The following is a 16,543-nucleotide window of genomic DNA, read 5'->3' as shown; positions in this document are numbered from 1 at the left end:
AAAGGAGACTTATGGAAACCTCAGGCTATTTCCAGTGCTATTGGTTGATCTCTACAAACTGATGACAAGACCCTATTACTGACAATAACGCTTACATATCTCATTAAGCAAGAAGTTGAGATGAAGCCTAACCAGAGCTTTCATCACTACTGACTAGTGTTCATGGTACTTGAAGGTATTCTGCATGCTACTAGAGAAGAAAAGTAACCACTAACCGAGCTATAATCCCTGTGATCTACAATGGTGACTTCCTGCAGAGTACACTGGTGTAATAGTGGCACAGAAGTTGTGGGAGTAACCAGCCACTATCTGATTGAATTTAAGGCCCACTTCATGAGCTGGAACCAATGCCCAAACACTGCTCAGGGGGCCAAGAACCTGAGACTCGATAGGCCATGGACCTAGAGGAAAACAAAATACTATTGTTCTGCTAAAGGAGCATAGTAACCAAGTGACTCCTAAGGACATTCTGCTATACCCATAGGTCAGTGTCTTCTCCAGCCATCATCAGAGAAACTTCCTCCTGTAGTAGGTGGGAAATAACAAAGAGACCAACAACTGGATATTGTGCAGAGAGTAAGAGACCTTGGAACACTCTGTCCTAAATGGGACATCTTCATCAAAGCCCTCCCCTCAGGGCTCAGGGAACTATGCAGAAGCAGAAGAAGAGGCAGAAAGAATCAGTGTGGATGGATGACACTAAGGAAAGAGTTTCTTCCAGACACAGCAGGACTGATGCATATGCGAACTCACAGAGACTGTGGCAGCATGCACAGGGCCTGCACAGGTCCAAGCCAGAGGAGTGCCAGTGCTGAGATGGGGAAGTGGATACAAGCTCCCATCCCTAACCAAGAAGCTAACTCCAATTAACAATGCTCTGTCTCTGTCTGTCTGTCTCTCTCTCTCTTATACACACACACACACACACACACACACACACACACACACACACACACACACTACTTTTCTCCAATGGAGTCTCACTATAAGGGTAGGCCTCATGGCCAGCAGTAGTTGGCCAACACAAAATAAAGTCAATGATATTTTTGGAGATTTTTTTTGTTTCATATTGCTTTATTTGGATATTTAAAAAATTCTTACTGGTCTCTTGCTTGTATACTATGGTTTCCAATTTTGTGTTATTGTGGGTTTTGTTTTTGTGTGTCTGTGTGTGTATTTGTTTCTTGTGCTTTTTTTCCTCCCTCCCTCCCTCCGTCCCTCCATCCGTCCGTCCCTCCCTCCCTTCCTCCCTCCTTCCTTCCTTTCTTCTTTCCTTCCTTCCTTCCCTCCCTCCCTCTCTCCCTCATTCCTTCCTTCCTTCCTTCCTTCCTTCCTTCCTTCCTTCCTTCCTTCCTTCCTTCCTTTTTCATTTTTTTGGCCTGTTTGTTTTCGAAAGAGAAATAGTGGAGTTGAATATGTAGGGAGGTGGGGAGAATCTGGGAGGAGATGAGGGAGGGGAAACCATGATCAGAATATACTGTATAAAAATTATCTTCAACTAAGAAAAGAAATTGCCAGGGAGGGCATCAGTGGCTGGCAGCACATCCGGCTGACCTTTCACCTTTACTTGTCCTACAGGTCTAGGGACAGCAGGTCACTTGGCAAGATGACCCTGTTTCTTTTTCCTAGTCACACAGCTAGACTACATTTTTAAGTCATCCTGTTGTGCGGGGCCAAGGGATTAACTCTGAATGGCTAAACGTCCATAGCCTAGCTAGTGTAAACGTGCTGGGTAATTCTGCAGGCGCTTTCCAGTGGTCTTCGCCTTCTAATGTCACTCAAAGTATGTACATTCTGATGATGACATTCATGATGATACTTCTTTCACTGTGCGACAGAAGCATACAACCACAGCCGTAATGATTTGCATCTTGTGAAAAGCAGAAACTTTTCCTTGTTCAGTGATGCATACCTTTCCAAAAGTGATCACTTCTTTTTGTTGGAGATTTTGTGATTTAATTAAAGCACACCAGCAGATTTAAGAGGGTCCTGTTTAAAAAAAATCAGGATTTTATGTAAAAAACAATGTTTTTAATGAATTTTATTATTTTCCGATTAGGGTGTCTGATCACTATTTTTTTTTCCTTTCTGTTAGCTGAGTCTTCTGTGAAAATCTGTGAAGGCACATCTGCTACATCACCTCTGAGTCACTCAGGGACACCCTGTTACTACTTCTGGCTCCATCTCTGGAGGAAAAGAAGGGGGGAGTCATTCTTTCGTGGCTGCTGTTCTGCCCCCCTCTCTTTCACCGAGCTTGCTAGAAGCATGTGTGTTTGGGGATGCTGGTAGGAGGTGACGCTAGAGTAACAGTAAATGGCTGAAACTGGAAAGAAGGGAAGTCCCCGAGCATCAGCTGACAGGTGCAGGATGCTTATATTGTACTGTGGATTTGGACTGTGTGAAGGTCTGTGAGACAAAGTCATCAAGAACTGATATCAGAGGACCACGTTATTCAATCAGTTAAGTGTAGCAAGGTTAAGACATCACCAGAGATGGCACCTGTTAGGATGACTTTTCTGGGTTTGCTGAACTTCCGCTTCCTTTCAGATTGGGCCAGGAGGCTGCTGCCACGTAGGGGAGGGGCAAACTGGGACAGACTCATTGATCCCTGAGATATCTCATGTACCTTGGCCTGGTGTGGTAATGATGACCTGCAGTGGGTTCTTGTATTTAACAAAAGGGATCTGTGTTAGGAGCAGAACTTTGCGTAGAGTTCTGTGTGCCATCATTGGTGACAATCAAGAGCCTACAATGGATTGTGATAGCATTCACCATCTCTAACCGGGCACTAGATGACTTGATCAGAGATCAAGGGACACATATAGTATCACCTTGTCACAGTGTAGCTCTGCTTCTGTGATCTCTGCACAAGGCCCCTTGGGGTCTGCATGTCCTGGGTAGAGATGTTGCTTGGCATAGCCTTCGAGGGTTATTACTGGCTCCAAAGGTGAGCTAGTCTCCATCTGTTGCTGAGTCAGCGCTTCTACTTTTGAAACCTCAATCCATGTCCCTTTCCCTAGAGCACTGTGGCTCTGGGGAGCCCGACCTGCACCGCTCCAACCTTCTGAAAGCGATTGGTTCTTTTAGAACTACTTTTTTTTTTTAACATTGCCTCACAACTGTGATTATTAACTGCTACCTCCTCTACAGGATGGCATCGCTCGAGAGTCAAAGCATTTCTTGTGTGCTGGAAATACCAACTTCTGTGGAGCTTCACTCAGAACAAAACAACAGGCAACACAGACCCAGAGACTTGATCAGGAGTTATCACCTGAACAATTCATCAGACATACGGGGGGTGTTTCACTTATTTCAAACCTGTTGCAGCTTTTAACAGAATATTCAAAGGGGGTTGCTTAGGGCTCTGCTGGGGGCGGGTGGACTTCCTTTTATGCAAGTTTTGAGAACAGAGAGTTGTTACTTTTGAGAGACATCGCTCCTCTTCTAACTGTGTGACATAGCTGTGAGGAAGTACATCTCTTCGAAAAACATTTATCCAACCAGTTCACCTTACCAAGGTCAAGTCAGTTGTATTCTAGTAAGCTTTTTGGTCAAAACGCACTCTGAGTCTTTTCTTCAAAATCACTTTTCACTTATGGCAGATATGGGAGACACAAGAGTTTTTACTGAGGCGATAGCCCATCGTTTACTGGAAGAAAGAGAACTTTGTAAGCCAGAATCTACAGGACCTTATTCTTAAGTTCCCAGCTTTCTTTCCTCTCCACCCTCTCCTTTATTCCCTGTGTGTGAAGAAAAGCACCAGGAGAGACTTTTATTTTCTTTTTCTTCTTTTAATTTGTTCAGCATCGAAGGAGGGAAGGTCATAAACATTGATTGTCATTTACAGGAAACATTCAGAAATCATGTGTGCATTATCTGGGAATGCTAACAGTATTCAACTAATAATTTACAGGACATAAAATAAGGACAAACCCCATTACATTCTAAAGTAATATAAAACTCTCTTTAGTTGTTAGGGGGTGCTGCTTTAATCTATTATATTTATAATTAAAAAAAATTCAATGCTTACTGTCTAAATGACTCAGGCTGCAGATTTACTCACATACACAGAAATTAGGGCTTATATATTAAACAAGGAGAGAGAGAGAGAGAGAGAGAGAGAGAGAGAGAGAGAGAGAGAGAGAGAGAGAGAGATCAGAAAATTGTAGATTTAAAAACTACATGTATCACTGGGTTTATTTGTAGTTTGCCTTTTTGCCTCTACAGGTTGGTAAGAGTATATGGTAATAGCATAATTCAGCTCCCGAAAAATCAGTGGTTGACTACAGGAGGCATTGCTCTTTTTTAAAAGTATACCTAGCTTTTCAGAACGAATGCTTTTATTTTACATACTTGCGGCACTGCAACGTTGGGGCACTGCTAACAGTGGTGTGCATGCTAAGGAGGAGCAAACTGCACCTTGCGCACTGCTCCTCAGGTGCAGCTGTGGAGTAGGCACAGCCACCCCCCAGACAGACCCTGGCTTCACCTCTGGACTCAGTGGCTCTGCGCTTTGTACTGTAGCCTGGAGCTGTGGCAGAAGCATTAAATCTCAGAACATCAGAAGGATAGGAAAATCATGTATCTCAATCCTAAAAGCAAGGAAGCATTGTCAGGGATTTCAAAAATATTGGAAAGTCTCATTTAAATCTAAATATCTTTTTATTTTATAAATCGATCATCATAAAATACTAGCCTTTTAAAGTCATATTTGGGATGCAGGAAAAACATCAGTTTCACTGGCCTGCTCTCGCCTATGTTGTTATTTTTACCACATCTCAGATTTTTCCCTACCTCTCAGTCTCTCCCCAGCCCTCCCCCAGCTTCTTTACAACATTTATTTGGTGGAGGTCAGTTATGGCTTCAGCAAATGAGTGGTCTGACCTCAAGTCATTAATAAGAAATAAACACGTACAAAAATATTTTGTTCATCAGAAAGCAGGGTTTGTTTTCCTTAAGCTAGTCCATGCAGAATGGATTTGGACAGAGCCATTTGCTATGAGGAAAGACGATTCCACTTAGACAACAGTCTCTTTTTAAGCATCCCTTTCTCCTATTGTCTAGTTCAGATGGAGTTTGCAGGTCTTAGGCCAGTCTTCAACACTGAATTCTTTGGAGCAGTTAGTTGACAGCCCTGTCCCTTTCCTAGTTGTATTACAAAAAGAAGCAGATACTTAACACCAATGACCCACCAAGATGCTTAAACCTTTACAACCGTTTTCCATTTAAAAAACTGAGAGGTACATAACACTCAGAAAGGAAGCAAGTACATATTTTATCTTTGTTTACCCCCCTCTACAAAATTGTTACAAAGTCTTATGCTTAAACAGAGACATAGAAAAATCAGTGTATTCACTGTCTCTAGTTATTTACAGCAAAAATTACAGAGACAGCATACATTGTATTAGACCTTCCACAAGCATATATTAAAAGTAATTACATTTGAAAAAATATTTTTTTATTTTTCCTCTACATTTCTACAATACATACTCAGTTTTCTGTGGGTGTAGTTTCCATTCTTGGGTGTGTGTTAATGGGATGAAGCAAACGGTGCTGTGCTTGGGTGTGGGGCTTGTGGCTTTCAGACATTCCCCATGAGTGTCTATGTACAGCTGTGCTGGTGACATGAGACTGTTCACCGTTAGCCACAGCCAGAGAATAAGTGATGTGACCCTCATGCTGTCAACAGGGGTGCAGACAACCTGTATTTCCCAGAGTTGGGCTTTATTTCATTCCAGTAATCTTTGTGCTTTAGTTCTGGCTGTGAAAACAACCACTAGCCTGGTCTCTCTGATCCACTGGAGGTTGTGCTTTGGTCATGCAGGAAGCAACGGTTGCTGTGACCAGTTCACCTCAGAGGAATTTCAGCAGCTTCCAGGGGGGAAAAAAGTGCACAGACAGACAGACAGCCCCACCTGCTGTGTAGGAACCCGTGACCTGCACTTCAGAACAAGGGGGCAAGGCTATCTGGATGGCAGAATAAATTGCTCAGAAATGTATCACTAAGAGAAAGTGAGAAAGTGTCACAGATTTTTGAAGCCATACATTTAAGGACAGGCTCGAAAACATGAAAGTTATACATCTGACTTTCAGAAAAAAAAAATGGACAAGAAATCTAGTTCTCTCGGCTCTTCCACAGTGGAGCTCGGCAGGACACGTGGGAGTGGCTTTTGTAAGCCACCATTCAATTGATTGGCCTCTTTCTTTCGATTGCGGTTTGGTTCGAGCCACTTGTTGCTCTATCTTTGAGCAGTGGTGGGTTAAATATCGAAACTCAATTGAGAATGAGACAGGCAAGATCTCTCTTCTCCCCCCTAACTCACACCATTCTAACACCACCCTCCATCAAATCTGGCCTGACTGGCTCTCTAGATGTGATTTTTTTTTTATATCAACTAGAGGTGGCAAGCTGGCAGTCTATGGACCTCTTCTGCTCAGAGATGTGTTTGTTTGGTCTGTGCTGTGCTCAGAGGCGACTGTCACCATTTACAACCCGAGACAGCTTCCGTAACTCAGAAGCACTGTCAGCATGCAACCTCGGCTGAACACTGGCTGTCGTATTGTAGGTAGGGCATCTCCTTGCTAGCTTTCTATGACTGCAACGCTATTTGCATGCACTCCTTGCCATTTTTTTTTTTTGTGTGGGGGGCGCGTTGAGTTTTCGTCTGTTGATTTGAACAGGCGGGCACCTCTGGTTCTGAAACATACTCCTCTCAAAAAGAAAAAAGGGTTATCAGCCCGTTTCCAAAAGACCCCAAAGCTCCCCACACCAGGCCTTTCCTCGGGCTATGTGTGGACCAGCAGTTGCATATAGAGCATCAAATAGCACTTTATCTTGGTGGCATTTCCCTCCTCTTTATAAGGGGACTCTGCAGACATTTCCCTCAGGTGCATACATAAAAGCTCTATCTACCATTCGGTGCTTGTCAGAAGAGCAGAGACATCCTTGCCTGAACCTACTGCCCTTTGTGGTAATTTCACTAGAAACAAGAGTTAATGCAGGAAAAAAAAAAAAAAAAAGAGCCAGGAAAAATGATTTGGACAGCAGCCAAAACTGTCCTGCTTCTGGAATAAGGAGAAAGTAAGGGTGTGGAATGGCGCTGACGTTACTTGCTTCTGGTGTTTTTGAAAAAAAAAAAAAAGGAAGAAAACAAAAACAAATAAACAACAAAACAGGAACATTTTTGGCTGTCCACGGGCCCTAAGAGTTATTTTAGCATTTGAGTCTCTTAGGCACAGCATTATAATGAGGCCGTGGGAGCTGGCTATGCATCTTCAAGGCTTCCTCCAAATAGTTCAGCCTGACTGCTGGAAAGTAACCTGCTGGAGAAGGCAGCCATGATGGAAATGCACTGATGTCCCCCGTTGCCTCTTGTTAACATCCAGTGGGGTACAATCTAGAGTCTCCCAGCTACTGCCAAAGGAATCGAATCACCGAAGACCACAGTGGTCTCTGCTTTTTACTTAGAGGTACTTTAGCCCAGAGCCCTGAAGAAAGTATTAAGAAAAAGAAAATGCAAAAAGTGTGCTTGGAAAGTATCTCCTGACCTTCAACGTTTAATCTGGGAACAAAAGAGCCCCAGAAAAACTGACACCAAGATAGGCCAAGTCACAGACAGCATGGCCATTCGTAACTGTCAACCCAGATTTGAAATCTCTCACTTTCCTTCCAAACTTTGCCTTTCTTTCTCCAGAGTACAGATGCACTGGAGCTGTCATTCACACAGGCTGTCAGCTCTGTCCACTGACAGTTCCATCCCTGCATTTCTTTTGCTAACAACTTACACAGGAAGCCTGGAGTAACTGGGAGATAAGTGTGGCAGCCTGGTTGTTTTGTTCTTTGCTCATTTCAGAGAATGAAACTAACGTGTTTACTTGTGTAGAACTTTCAGGCAGGTCCCAAGAAGAAAAGCAGTTCATTCATTTTCTGACACGAAGCCACTGTGGCTGGGCCGAGGCCTGTTAAGAGAGGGTCTCTCACTTCTGACACTTAGGTTTTATTGTAGTCTTTCTGTTTATCCCTTCCCCCTTCTCGATGAATATTTTGTTAATGAAGCATCCCTGAGCAGATTCAGTGCAACATCTGCATCCAGCAGTGATTGTCATCCTTGAGGCATGAAGGAGACTACAGACCCCAGATCCTTCTTCCAGCGCATAGCTCATCCTACCACATTTTGAACATTGGCCAGTTCTCAGGAGAAGGAACAGCATGCTGAGACTGTGTGTGGTAAAGGGAGTTTTTTTTTTTTTTTCTTTTCCTACTGAAATTTCCTGTAGTCACTGAGATGTTCAAAGGGCAGTGTTTAAAGGCTTTCTTAACCATTAAAAACATGACTTGATTCTCTTTTAAGGGAAAAGTTGGCAACTGCAGCCAAAACTGGAGCTCTCTCCTCTGGCTGGAAAGTAGGTTGTGCCTGTACTGCTCACCACTGTATGGTTCTGACTCAGTTCCTAGCTGACTCCTGTCCCTTTGCTTCAAAAGGTTCACACTGTCCCAGGGAAATGCCAGCACTAGTGGAAATGACACAGTTTCAACACCAATATCCCCCCCCCCCCCCCCCCCCCCCCCCCCCCCGAGGCAAATGTGGGGAACAGTCTTTTTCCTACACCACCTGTGGAGCAAAGGAGGAAAAAAATTCTCCGCCACTTCATCGATGAGGCCGATGTAAATCCTCTAAGGTAAACTGGAGACAACAAACAATTCCCTTTGCAGCCGAGCGGGATTTACGGGCTGACAATGGGAAACACTGAGCCAACAGAACAATGAAAACAAAGTTTGACATGAGTTCAAAGCTCAAAGGGGACCGCCAAGTAGACACAGTAAGCATTGCCTATTGCAAGCCAATCATAAAACATACATCGCATTTGGAAGCAGCTTGGTTTAATTGAGTGCCTTCCATTACCCTGTTTTCCTAGCAATCAGAAAAGTATCTTTCCATTAGAAGGAAATATGACTCTTGGAATTAATTCTTTATACAAAGAGCTAGCAGGAGTGACATTTAGACCAAAAAGAACCGAGTCCCTGTAGCAGCATAATAAGCAGTCTACAGCTGTCTTCTCAGAACCAAAGGTAATTTGGTTCAATGTAGTTAAATTAATTGAATATAACAGTGGTTGAAAAAGAGATTCATTATTTTAAAGCCTTTTTGTTTTCCCCCAATGGCTTGGAATTCATCAATCATGAGGTGAGAAAAGCCCGTTTTCTGAAAGGAAAGACTAACAGGACTATTTTGATCATCCACCAGAGTTCTGGGAAATTTTGGAGATGACTCTCAACCAAGAACTTCAGGAGAATGTAAGAGATTTAAAACAAACAAGCAAATAAACAAACAACCCCCCCCCCAAAGTTTCTATTAATGAAGATTTACAAACGTGTGTGTGTGTGTGTGTGTGTGTGTGTGTGTGTGTGTGTGTGTGTGTGTGTAAGGAGAAAGGGGCAGGTTTTTATAAGCTAGGGGCTATGCTACACTTACAGTACAACATAGCTTTTGATGTCTTATACGCAAATGTATCCCCTAGCTGCTTCTTTGAAAATCTTAGTTTGGACTAGGTCATACTAAAGGCCTAGGCCTTACAGAAACTGGAAAAACTATTGGCTGCAAGCTCATGCTTTTCTCGTGCTTAATTTCATAGGAATTAGGGTGAAGAGCCTGTATAGGTCACCCTTACATTCTGTTCTTTTAAGTGGTTACAAAATGACCAATATGGATAGAGGATGTCATTTAAATCTGTATAGGAAAGAATTTTGGCTTTGGGATACATCAGTCTCGTAGACAAAACATTTAATTTTTTCTAATCTTTTGAATTTTTGCTCTATTTTTATAATACAGCATTTTGAAGCTGAAAAAATTGGAGGCCCCAGGCTCTAGATGGCTTTCTCCTTTCTATTAGCCTGTTTTCTAACAAATTGTAATGAGTTTGAATTTAATGACTGACTCCTTTACTTTGTATATTCTATTTCTTTCAGTTCTTTGGGAAAAAATGATTAGAAAATGTCTGTCCAAAATGGCACTGGGACCTTGTTTTATACTTCTAGTCAAATATTTCTAAAAACATTGATGGTAGTCATAATCTATAGACTGATTTTTCCCTTTTTTTTTTTTAAAGAAATAAGCATCAAAGTCAAATTTCTTTTACAATTGGGAATCTGAATCCAAAGGGGGGGGGGAAAACCCCAATATTTTGTATTCTGGTGAAAAATAGGAAATATTATTGTCGGGTTTACAGCCTGGTTTGTGAAACAGGAAGATGGCTTCAAACCCTCCCCACCCCCCACCCCATATGCCATCTTGATAGGGCTTTGAAGTTACTGATAGAAATGGAGCTTTTAGAAAGCAGCTATACGTTACACAGATTCCTTTGTAGACTTGCTTCAGAATGGGCACTATCCTGTTGTTAGGTGTGGATGAAAACTCTGGCTGGAAAAGAAAACCCTGATTGTCTAACATAAAAGTAACATATAACAGAAAGTAAATCACATGAGAGAGCCTGACGGAACCTCCATTGCCCGTGGGCATGGTATTTGAAGCCACAGTGCATGAATACGTAATAGTCATATATAATACTCTTACATATTATATATTCATTACATACATGCACAGTACTTTCCAAGACAGTTACAAATTTCCACATGCATCAACTATCTAAAAACATAGAAATAGGTAAGCTTAGTAAGGGGATTTTCTTAAATTATATTTGAACAATCAACAGGAAAAGTAATCATGTAAAGAACGGCTCTGTTCTTGTATATATCTACAGTAAAATTCTATAAACAGTTGTCTCCAAAACATACCCGAATAAAATTAAAAAAGATAACACCCAGTGTCCTATATTTGTATATTTATGATCATTTCAAAAACAAACAAACAAACAAACCAAAGAGCCCCACTCAGGTGCATATTTACATTCTTCAAACTGTAGCGGTGAAAAATAATTCTATTAAGTGCAGGACATTCCTAATGTTGCAGTAGTGACATTTTCCTTAAGTCTCCATGAACACATTGCTTTTGTCTTAACGGCGATGCATTCCATGACTCTGAGAGTTCTCATCCCCTTCATTTGCAGACCGCAGCACAGTCAGGATTAAAGAGCTCCTTGTACAATGGAGGAAACAGTGTATTCACTATGTCTGGATGAGACTGCTTAAAGACCTGCAGCTTCTCCCCATGCAAGTTGCAGACTGCCGTGATAGTTGGTATCTTGGCTATTAACTGCAGAACACAGAGACAGAGGGAGACAAAGAGGAAAGCTCATTAGTGGACTGTCCTGTGAATTAGTGTCTTTCGGGGACCCAGATAAAGGTAAATGGCTTTGAAAAAAGAGGTTTGGAAAGAAAGAAGGCTCACTTTCAGCTTCCCTTGAAAAGAAAACAAAAACATTCCTCATCCCATGGTCTAAGGAAAAAGAGAGAGAGAGAGAGAGAGAGAGAGAGAGAGAGAGAGAGAGAGAGAGAGAGAGAGAGAGAGAGAGAAAGCAAGCAAGCAAGGAAGGAGGGCTAAGGCTCCTGGCTCATTGTTCTGAATAAAATATGCACAGGAGGCGTTCTTGTTTAGTAAGCATGAGTGGGTGCTGAGCAGGCAAGCCATCTGAATAGGAATCCTGCTTCCTCACAGTCAAGGACAGTGAGACAGTGTGACTCTGAGGCACTTTGTGGCTCAGTCTTTTCACTTGTAAAATGGGCTTGTTAATCCCATCTTTCTCTTTGAGTTATGTGGCCTGAGTGAGGAAATGGATATGAAAGTGTTCAGGAATCTGCAGGTGTGAAATGTAATTGTTAGCTAATAGTATCATTACCTGTCATTTCCTACAGACTTCTAGGACATGAATATTAGATTTCTAAGCTTTGAAGGATGACAATATTAGGAAAGGAAAGGAACTCAGTATGAGGTTATAACACACAGGCAGAGGAGACTGTGGGGAGGGAGGGATGGGAGTCAGCAGGAGGGGAGCAGGGGAAATAGAGAGGGAAGTGGGCAGGGATAGGAGTGAAGTACATGCTGTGTACGCATGACGGTGTCATAATGAAGTTCATTATTTTGTACACTAATTACAAAATTTGTTTAACGTGTGACCCATGACTATCCACAATTCTTGGAAGTCAGACTCACTGAATCTACCTGTGTCTCCCTAACCTTTTTTTGACTCTGATCCAGAAAATGAGACTACGTTTACTCAAAAAAGTCTGAGACTACTCAAAAAAGTCTGAGAGGTACTGGCTTTGATGTCCTTAGGGAAGTATTTCACAAACAAGTGGAAGACTAGCCTGTAATCACCAGGCTTTGATTAAGTCTCCTCTTCCCTTCCTCCTGCTCCTCTTCCTCCTTTTTCTTGCATTAACGATGGAACCAAACTCTTGTGCATGTCAGGTGGGTGCTCTATCATAGAGCTATATCGACAGCTAACATGTATATGTATATAAAAATCATTATATTATATACAAACATAATTACATATTAAAGTATATTTCTTTGAGTTAAGTAAGAAAACAATGTTTGATGATAATTTAAATGATTCCCCATTGTGCTGCATGCTACAAAAGTCTTAGGAGATGAACATTTCTGTTGTTAAACATGCTTACAATCATCCTTTAGTATCAAATTAACTTAAGCATATGTTCATACGACAATATTACTCTTAGGATTGAGATAAACTCTTCTACAGGGAACACTCTTACTAAAGGTAAGTGTGGCAGTTCACAGAGCTGTTTGAAGATGGACTGCAAAGTGATGATGATAAAATATAGTTAAGCAAACCCATGTGATGACCTGGTGGGCTCCCCACATTCCTCTCTCACCAATAAGAACACATTTCAGCCTCTGAAGTGGAACAGCAAACAATCACCTTGTGGTTCTTCAAAATCAGAAATTTCTGTTGGAGACCGACTCCGGACAGCTGTGTCTTGAATTTTGTGTGACCTTCCTTACTTTATCAAACCTTGCAAAAAACAGGTTCCTGGCCTAACCGCGGGCTGTACAACTTCCTGGAGTACGTGCTAATCAGCCAGCTGCAGGGGCCTGGGACCAAAGCGACCTCACCCTTCCTTAGGAATTTTCCATTCTTCTCTCCTTTTGCTTCCTCTGCTCCCCCTCCCTGCCTGAAGCCCTGCTTATAAACCTCAATACCCAGTCAATAAACGAGACCTTGACGCGACTCAGACTGACTCTGTCTTCCCTTATGCGCCTGGTCTCCTTTCTCTCTCGCCCCCATTGATCTTTCAGGAGGTGCCTCCTCGGGTCTCCCCAATAACCTGGCCCGTGGGACAGGTCAATTTTCCCCTCTTCCACTAACTTTCCTTTTAACCACTAATTATTCTGTAATGATTCCATGAGAAATGTAAAGCTAGTTTTAGGAATCGAGCTGCTGACACACTAAAGGGCTCTAGACACATCTTTATGATGTGAGGCTTCAAACATTCAAAGATGTTTGAGGCTTCTGGCTCTGCAACCTAGCCATTTCTGCTGCTGTCTGAAGAAAGGCTAGGAATGAAAAAAGGTAGAATCTTTGTAGTCCATGTCAGACTTCAGACTGAGAATCAAGACTTTATCTTCAACAGTATGAACTACATTCCTTTCATTCAAGATACTTTACAAAAATTAACTGCATGCTTATTTTATATCAAGGCTTCCCTAGACACTGGAATGCACAAAACTGTTATGGATTTTGCCCATAATGTACTTGCTAAGACAACTGGAGATTAAGTGACCACACTGACTAGCACAGAGAGAAAGGCTGTGGTCAGAGTGGATGGGTGGTAGCCAAGAAGTGGTAGATATTTGGATGTCCTAACTTCTTGTAACAAGCCTTCCCTAAGATGTGGCAGCAAATCCGAGCAGGGAAGGAAGAGTGGGAATTGTGCAGGCACTTGGGCACAAAAAGATACTGGATCAGGGGCAAAGACACTGGCCATGTAGTGTGCTGAAGGCAGCTTCGGTTTACTGAGGCAAGGGGAACATGGATTTGGGGTTAATGATGGTTGAGAGATGTGCACAGCCAGAATATGGCAGCTCTTATGGTCCATGTCACAGTCTTCGGCTTTAAACATAAAGATGACCAGAATACCATTCTGAAAGACTCACTTTGAGTCTGGGGTACAAAGGTGTCTTTTGTATATTTTTATATGTAAACAGTTTGTAAGTGTCCACTTAACTGGAGCCCTTGGGAAATTATTGAAGCTTTCTTAACCAGCTGCCTCACACAGAAGGAAACTACAACAATTTAGAAACACTTCCTGCACATTACAGTGCTCCCTGAAATAGTTATTGAGTGCAGAGAAGCTCTGAAAGCCTCCTATAATCATGTGCTGTTGAATTGATGATCTGCAGTGCTGCCGAAACTTCCAGATGCAACTGTGAAATGACTGCCAATCTTTAGTGTGATAAGAATCACTGGAGGGCTTCTTCAAAGTGCAGATTGCCAGGACCCTCTCCCAGGGATTCAGTTCCAGTATGTCAGATTCCATGCTTGAAGTAAACATCCCCTGTGAACACTCATGTCACAAGCCCGTGGAATAGGCTCTGAGAAACAGTGCCTTGGAGGCTCAGATTTTGTGGGGAGAAAAAAAACTTTTAAAAAATTGACAAGTAAATTCTGTATTCTCTCTGAATTGGTCCTATTCCTCAAGTGTCAAGTAGGTACTTTCAGGTGACAAAGACATTTTCATGTCTACAGAGGGAAGACTGTATTTGCTCCTTCTATTATATGATGAGGGACAAGTTAGGAGTCCTTGGTGACATATAAGCATTACATAGAGAGAATAATGGATACAGGGCTTTAGAATCAGGCTATTTTGAAATCCTAGTACTGCCACTCATACAATCTTGGCTAAGTTGCTTAACTCAACTTCCTTATTAGTCAGATGTTGTGTTAGGGTTCCTGTGGCTATGATAAAACACCATGACCAAAAGCATCTTGGGGAGGAAAGAGTTTATTTCAGCTTACAACTTATTAGTCCATCACTGAGGGAAGCCAGGTCAGGGACTCGGCAAAAACCTGGAGGCAGGAACTGAAGCAGAAGCCATGGAGGAGTGCTGCTTACTGGTTTGCTCCTAGTAGCTTGCTCAGCCTGCTTTCTTATACCATTTAGGACCACCTACTCCTTGTCAGATTGGCCCACCCACATCAATCATCAATCAAGAAAATGTTCCACAGGCTTGATCACAGGCCAATCTGGTGGGGACATTTTCTCAATTGAGGTTCCCACTTCCAAAATGACTCTAGTCTGTGTCAAGCTGACATAAAAACTAGCCAGCACAGATGGTGACTGTAACATTTCCTGCTTCAGAGGGAGGTTGGGAGGATTTAATGAGTCAATACACATGGTTTTATAGTGCTGCCTGCCGTCTGCTGACGACACACATGATGGCTATTGTATTAGTTACTTTCTAGTCATTGCAACCAAAACACCAGAGAACAACGTCATGTGCAGGATTTTCATTTTGAGTCACAGTTTCAGAAGCGTCAGGTCATCATGGCACTGAGGGAGTGAGAGTGGGACAGAGGGAATTTTATCAAGGCAGGCAGCTAGAAGTATGTGTGTGTGTGTGTGTGTGTGTGTGTGTGTGTGTGTGTGTGTGTGTGTGTGTTATTAGAATGCAACTGGCTTTACTTATTTTGACTAGACCCTCAGCAGGTACCCTGTGATGGTGCAAATGAGAATTGCCCCCAAAGGCTCAGATATTTGAATGCTTAGTCTCTAGTTGGTAGAACTGTTTTGGGAAGGATTAGGAGGTGTGGTCTTGTTGGAAGAGGTGTGTCACTTGGGGTGGGCTTCAAGCTTTTAAAAGCCCATGCCCGGTCCTGCTTCTTTCTTTGCCTCCAACTTTTGGATATACATGTAAACTCTCAGCTACTGCTCCAGAGCCATGACTGCCTATCTGCTGCCAGACTAACTCCTTGCCATGATGACCATAGACTCACCCTCTGAAACTGTAAGCAAGCCCCCTGTTAGATGCTTTTTTAAAAAATAAGTTGCCTTGGTCACGGTGTCTGTTCATAGCAATAGAAAAGTAACTAGACATCTCCAGAACATTCAGGATGGCTATTTCTCCCTCAGTTAGCCCCCTCTGGAAGTGCCCTCACAGACATAGTGTGGTGATTCTTAATCCAGTCGAGTAGACAATGAAAGCTAAGCTGTTTCAGTTCCATATAGCTCTTCCTTCAAGGAGTGAAAGGGGTAAGGCCATGCTCTTCAGACATAGATATGAGCAGCAGAGACCCAATTTAGTCTGTAGCTAAGCACCAAAATCCAAGTCTGAACACACTGCATGTTATTTCATGGGAAAACTAGCCATTTGTTTTTGCTGGAATGAGTGTGCAAAATCATGTTTTTTTTCATTTTCTTGTGGCAATAAAATTGCTCATTGACTGATTGTAGACTAGATCCCAGTGCCATGGTTCTTCCAGCCTTTGCTGTTTCTGTTATGGATGGACCATCTGGGAAATTGAAAGCACATGAGCAGGACTGGACCCTTGATGGCTTCTCATTTGACTAGAGGTAGGGAACTATACGTCTGGTTTTGGAGAAAGTTGACTCTTTTCCTCTTTC

General features: G+C 42.4%; 1 protein-coding gene across 1 annotated transcript in view; it reads right to left on the bottom strand.

The window, feature by feature from the left end:
• Positions 1–8,223: 8,223 nt before the first annotated feature.
• Rorb (RAR related orphan receptor B) overlaps positions 8,224–16,543 on the bottom strand; it is a 183,397-nt gene continuing 175,077 nt past the window's right edge. The window contains exon 10 of the mRNA XM_052762239.1: positions 8,224–11,210. Within this exon, the coding sequence (XP_052618199.1) occupies positions 11,055–11,210 (156 nt within the window). The 3' untranslated portion in view covers positions 8,224–11,054. The remainder of the gene's footprint in view (positions 11,211–16,543) is intronic.

Source organism: Peromyscus californicus, unplaced genomic scaffold (assembly GCF_007827085.1).
Source record: "Peromyscus californicus insignis strain IS unplaced genomic scaffold, ASM782708v3 Scaffold_4__1_contigs__length_199733344, whole genome shotgun sequence".
Taxonomy (NCBI): domain Eukaryota; kingdom Metazoa; phylum Chordata; class Mammalia; order Rodentia; family Cricetidae; genus Peromyscus; species Peromyscus californicus.
Note: the sequence above shows the minus strand (reverse complement) of the source record. Positions and strands in the feature narration are given on the sequence as shown.